Raw genomic sequence first — 6,615 nt, forward strand, 5'->3', positions numbered from 1 at the left:
ACGAAGGAAATAAGAGAAGACAGGAAAAATAAATATCGTACCCATTGAAATGATTCTTTTGCTGAATCCAAATTACAAATTATGTATATATTTGGTATGTATAGATGAGATTTCAGAAAAAACTCGAAGAAATAGTGAACGTGCATGTGGTAGGGTACTATATATAGAGTTTGTAGGAAAGGAGACGGTATGAGCGAAGAGATGAGACACAGAAGGGTCAACAAGACGATGCAGTAGAGTCGCAGGAAGATAACTTCAGGACGCCGAGATCATTTTGGGAGTAGTTCCTCATCGTGGAAACTTGACCATCAATTTCTGAAAAACTAAATAATATAGCGTGTTTTGGAATTTGAATTATACAGATCTCCTGTAATTTTGGGCGGCTTAATTTCGACAAGTACGCTCGGCAGATAGGTGTTTATAAAATTTTACGATGAATCTAATAGTATCCCCGAGCTAGTAAACCAATCTAGAAGATTTTTTCTCGTCAAGTTTAAATTACAGGAATTCTGAGCATATTTGATTTAAACCAACTTACCAAGGTTTGTGAGCAATTGTCTGAGCCAATTCATGGTGCTCGGATCTTCCTTGAGACAATTCTTGAAAGTCAAATCTTTCAATTGATCCGGAAGGCATTGCTTGAGAGCTTGTTGAGCTCGAACTTTCACATTCTGACCAGCACCGCCTTGTGCGACACGAGCGTCCAAAGTTAGGCTGAAAATCAGGCTACAAAAATAAAATGCCTCTAGAAATAATGCCATCCCAGTACTATTACAGAGAAAACTGTCAAGAAGATTTACCTTGGATTATCACTCAAACGACTGTAACATCTCACGACGTGTTTCAACAACCGAACCGAAGGCTCGCGAGTCAGCTTCATAACCATTTTTCCGAGAATCATGGCAACATGGCTGAAACGTTCGTACGTTTGACAAATGTACAAAAGACCAGTGTCATCGAGGAGAATTTTCTGGAGAATGAATGTTGCCACAGTTTTCGAGAGCTCCGTTCCTTGCTCCATAATACGCAAGCAAAGAGGAATGATTTCCGTGGAGAGCAAGAAATTGATGACCACAAGCAGTTGTTCTTTATCATCAGTCTTGACGAGTGCCCCAATGACTCCAAGCGAAGTAAGACGAAGGTACTCAAAGGAACGTGATACTTTGGTGGTATGGAGGAAGGGATACAGATAAAGTGGAATGTGAGCATGGAGGAATGGTCCACGAGTCTCTCGGTGTGAAGCAACACACTGCATTAATGCGAGAGCATTGCAGACACGATTCGATTGCGCAGCAGTCAAATTTGCAGGCATGATTGCCGGATATATAGCTACTACCTGAAATATCTCTCATGGAAAATAAGCATTCGTGTCCTTTATACCTCTTGCAGAAGAGCTGACATCGTTCCGAACGAATGCCAGAGCCAAAGTGGCAGGTCTGGAACACTGTCTCGTTTCTTGCTCAGTTCGAGAAGAGCGAATTCACGCTTGGAAGGATCCCGCAGATCGATAATCCATTGCATGATCTCATCCCTAAGAATCTTATTATTTCATAATAGCAACATTTTTTCTATTACTAACGTATTAATGGCTAAGTTGGTCGAAGATGGTACGGCGGCTTGTTGAGCTAGAGTAGCCGGTGAAGCACGTGCGTCTATCATGCTCTCGTATTGAAAAAACGTCCTGAAAACAAGAATTGAAAAAAAGGTTCAGATCAATTGTAAACGATAAGTTCTCGGCTAGAAACCAATAAAAATGGCAACTGAAAGTTCGATACGCAGATTTCTTATTTAACAAAACGGATCAATGGGTAATAGGAATCATAGAAGTCAAAAACGGGGTTGAAGATTATATTTTTGTATGTCGAAGCACAAAAATAAATTAATCAGGTAGATAAAAACTCAATAAAAACAACATCGATAATTTGATAACAAAATGATGGGAAGAGACCACGAAAAAGAAATAACCGGATGCAAATCCGTTGATTATTTTTGAGAAAGAAAACGAGAGAGAGATGGAAGTGAAATACAAGTGGAGTTGAGATGGAAACATCTTTCAGGCTTCTGAGTGTTGCTTTGCGGATCGCTTGGGCCCCTGTGGCTTCACCATAAGCCTCGGAGCAATCGACATTGACATCAGTTCTTGGAAGAGCAGCTTGCAAGCATAAGGAATACGAACTGCTGACACTTGTGTTTTGTTACGACAAGCCTGAAAATATTGGACTGGCGGGGACATACAATAAAACTGCTTACCTTGCACTCGAAACTGTTCGTTCTCAAGTTAGCGACGACGATCAGACCGCAGTTGTTACACACATACACGTGGTATGGATCAGAAACTTCGAAGAGACGTTCTCGAAGGAATTGAGTGGCTCCGTGGGAAATTTGACAATCGCGCTCCATCTCTCCGAAACGAAGACCTCCATCACGAGCTCTTCCTTCCATAGGTTGACGGTTCATCATCTGAAAACAACGATATCTCATCTTAATTCTGATTTATAAATCTCACCTGAATTGGACCACGTGCACGCGAGTGAATCTTGTCGTCGACCATATGCTTGAGACGTTGATAGTATGTTGGACCGAAGAAGATTTGAGTTGTCAACTTCTTTCCAGTATGGCCGTTGTACATCACTTCGTTACCACGGAGATGATAGCCGTACTCACAAAGAAGTCCAGAGATCTTTTGTACGTTAACTGTGTCATTGAACGGTGTTGCATCACCAATTTCTCCTTTGTTAGCCGAAAGCTTACCCTGAAACTCAGAAGTGTTACGAAACTAGTTGGAAAAACTGATGTGTGTCCAAAAAAGAACTAAACCTAGTGATTCAATTATTCGTTTCCAAACTAATACCGTACCTGTAAGCATTCGATCAAGTGACCAATTGTCATACGAGATGGAACTGCGTGAGGATTAATGATGATGTCCGGAGTAAGACCTTCAGCAGTGAAAGGCATATCTTCCTGGCGATACATGATTCCCATAGTACCCTTCTGTCCGTGACGAGAGGCAAACTTGTCTCCAATTTGTGGAAGTCGGACTGAACGCATTCGAATTTTCACGAACTTGTTACCATCGTTGTTGAGCGAGAGCATAACCTGAAATAATGCAAAATAAATAAAAAGTTTTACAAACTACAATGATAGGAACTAACCTGATCGACAATTCCAGTCTCTGAACTTCTCAAAAATGTGGAAGCATCTCTCTTCGGGTATTTCTTTCCGGTCGCATCCAAATCATCGTCAATATCTGGCAGAGCAACAGTCTTTCCGATAATCACATCATCTCCAGAAACACGCATTCCCGGTGAGATGATTCCGTCTTCGTCGAGTTTATCGTACAGAGAATGTCTCATGCCAGAACACTTCTCGCGAGTTGGTTTCTCGATGAGTTCTTCGTTGGCGTTGTCAATGTTTGCTTCGTTATCACGGTATGAACGATAGAAAACGGAGCGGAAGAGTCCTCTGTCGATAGCCGAGTTGTTCATAATGACGGAATCTTCCTGATTGTATCCAGAATAAGAGAGGATTGCAACGATAGCGTTGATTCCAGCAGGAAGTTCGTTGAATCTCAGATATTCCATTGATCTGGTTGTGACAAGTGGCTTCTGAGGATAGTAGAGAACGTGTGCGAGTGTGTCCATTCGAACATGGAAGTTTGTTGTGTAAACTCCCATAGCTTGTTTACCCATAGCGCTCTGGTAGGTGTTACGAGGAGATTGATTGTGATCCGGGAATGGAATGATTGATGCGCACACACCAAGAATCATAGCTGGATGGATTTCACAATGAGTGTACGTATCACAATATCCACCACTTCTCAAATCTTCTGGCATCATGGCGATCATTGATGTTTCTTCTTCCATCGAATCAATCAGTTCTACTACTCCATTACCCACCAGATCAGACCATGTGTACTTCTTCGTTTCATCTACATCTTTCAACAGATCTATGTGTCTTTTTCTCAATGCTAGTTTTTGCTTCTCAACGATGAGCAGTGGACGACAAACTCTTCCAGCATCTGTATAGATTCGAATTTCTCGGTCTCGGATGTCGCGAACCATCGATACTTCGGAAACGATAATATCCATTTGACGACGTAATTTTTTCAATGTATCCATCAAAAGCTCAGGTTCACGATGGATTCCCACCCATGCACCATTCACAAAGATCTTTGTAGCGTCCGCGATTGCAGATGGAGATACTTCTTCGAGATTTTCCATAGACCTGAAAAAAGTAATCAAGTGAGCATAGAATAATGAAAAACTCACCATTCCTCCAAGAATTCCAAAATCGGTTCGGGAAGAGAACCAACAGAAATATAGGCCATGAGTGCGAGATTTTTCACCAAGCCGACAGCCTGTCCTTCTGGAGTCTCAGCAGGACAGACCATTCCCCATTGAGTGTTGTGCAATTGACGAGGTTTAGCAAGCTTTCCTTCACGACCGATGGGAGAGTTCGCACGACGCAAATGAGAAAGCGTAGCAGTGTAGGTGAGCCGATTGAGTACTTGAGAGACACCAGCGCGAGACTGATGGGCTTTCTTCTGATCTCCCCAGTTTCCGGTAGCCAAAGAATAGGCGAGTCCACGAGTGATGGTAGAAGTTTTGACACAAACATCGAGAGCGAAATCGTCGTTCTTGTTGATATACTTTTGAGCCGTCATTCTCATCTTAAATTGAAATTTTTCGTTATACCAAAATTAAATAAAACTATGTTTACCTCTTTCAACAAATTCCGGAAAAGCGCACGGAAAAGGAAAGCAAGCAGAGGTCCAGCTAAGTCAAGTCTTTTGTTTCCAATATGATCACGATCATCGAGTTCACGACGACCAAGTGCGGCCAAAAGAAGTCTGTGCACCATATATCCGATGAAAAACGCTTTCTTAGTTTCGCAATGTTCGGAAACTCCAACGTGAGGCAATAATTCCTTCTGAAGAATTTCTCGAGCGTACTTAATTCTCTGTTCTCTAGTGACTCCTGGTTTGGCACCACGAGCTCCGATGAAATTAAGAGCAACATTTTGTTCCTGAAAAAATATATTTCGTATAATTATGGAAACTTTAATATGTGACCTGAATAACAAATGCTTCGTCCAAAGAAGGCTTGACCATTTCCATCATTTCTGGGTCTTCGAAGTCATAGATAATATGGCCCAGAATATCACGATCCGAAACGAATCCCAAAGCACGGAAGACAATCATGATAGGGATTTCTTGTTTGATATAAGGCAAAATACCGATGATTCGCTGTCCCATTGCCGTCTTCTTTCCTCCTCCACCTCCCCTAGCGAGCATGTTAACCCACATTGTAGATGTCGGACGGGACGAATTTTCCAAACAAGACCGGCACTCAGTTTTGAACGCATACTTTCCGTCTTTCATTGAGAATACGTAAACTGTATTTGTAGCCATTTTCTCTTGAGCGATAAGCACTTTTTCCGAACCGTTGATAACAAAATAACCTCCAGGATCAAGTGGACATTCGTTAAGCTCTGTTAGATCACGATCTGTCATGTTCGATAACATGCAATAACTGGATCGGAGCATAACTGGAACTTTTCCGACGAATACTTTCTCGTAGACCTTCTCGTTCACTGATTCGTCTCGCGTCACTACTTTGGTGATATCGACGTAAAGTGGTGATGCGTATGTTAGATTACGGAGACGTGCTTCGTTTGGCATCATTGGCATTGGAGCTCCATCTTTTTCCCAGTGAGTTGGTTTTGATAGATAGATTTGGTTGAATTTCAAAGAGAATTTGGCGGGATTTTCCATGTCGTTGCCAAGATGCTGGTTTTCCGATTGAAGTTCGACTGGTGGAGAATCTTCAACGATTCTTTGTACGTTCATTTGAACGAATTCGTCAAAGGAATCAAGCTGCTGTCGCACGAGACCCTGAAACATGCAAATAGTTTTGATCAGAAAGAATCCGAAGTTTACCTTCTCATCGAAGTAAGCACTGATCACAACCCAGCATGCTTCTTGCCACGCATCCGGACTGATTTCGGCCGTCTCATCCGAATACTCTTCGTCGTTTCCATCATCTTGCATACCGTCATCCTCGTCAAACGCCATTTTATTATTGTAGTTCATTTCCCGCCTCTGCTGTGGTGCCTTCGGTAGAAGTGCAGCTGAACAATGATACACTTGAGTATATTCAAAAACAAGAAAAAGATATATACCGGATTTTGGTTAATCAAAAACCGAATTAGGCAAGATCAATGAAAAAATAGGTGAAAATGTGGACAAACTTCATTGCAAAAATTAAAAAAGGAAGTAGAGAAAGCAATAAACCATCGAAATCGGGAACAGTGAACGGAGAGGATTCAATTTGCGAAAACAACTTTCAGCAATTATGTCACATCCCAGACTTCAGCGATATTTCAGGAAAACTGGAGCGTCGAAAGAGATCAAAAATAATAATTTTGAAACATAACGGAAGGAATGGTAAAGCGTGCAATATAGAGATCTTATAGATATTCTAAACAGGAGATGCAAAGTACAGGTTCAAAAGCAGATTTACATTAATAGTAAGGTTGTTGTAGATTGTATTGTCGGAATAAAAAAAGTGAGACTCGGTGTTTGCGTACTTTGATTCCCGTCTCCCCCCACCGACG

General features: G+C 41.6%; 2 protein-coding genes across 2 annotated transcripts; both read right to left on the minus strand.

The window, feature by feature from the left end:
• Positions 1-539: 539 nt before the first annotated feature.
• Cbr-ntl-9 lies at positions 540-1,659 on the minus strand (the record flags this gene model as incomplete). Its single annotated transcript, XM_002642178.1, has 4 exons — positions 540-714; positions 801-1,336; positions 1,381-1,531; positions 1,580-1,659. Coding segments are annotated over 4 exons (942 nt in total), but the record flags the coding sequence as incomplete, so codon positions are not given.
• Positions 1,660-2,053: 394 nt separating this feature from the next.
• Positions 2,054-6,091, minus strand: Cbr-rpb-2 (the record flags this gene model as incomplete). Its single annotated transcript, XM_045243799.1, has 8 exons — positions 2,054-2,206; positions 2,251-2,460; positions 2,507-2,752; positions 2,857-3,096; positions 3,153-4,224; positions 4,269-4,669; positions 4,720-5,025; positions 5,072-6,091. 8 exons carry the CDS (start codon positions 6,089-6,091, stop codon positions 2,054-2,056), a joined length of 3,648 nt encoding a protein of 1,215 aa, XP_045096412.1.
• Between the last annotated feature and the right edge of the window lie 524 nt (positions 6,092-6,615).

Source organism: Caenorhabditis briggsae (genome assembly GCF_000004555.2).
Source record: "Caenorhabditis briggsae complete genome, chrIII, whole genome shotgun sequence".
NCBI classification, from domain to species: Eukaryota; Metazoa; Nematoda; class Chromadorea; order Rhabditida; family Rhabditidae; genus Caenorhabditis; species Caenorhabditis briggsae.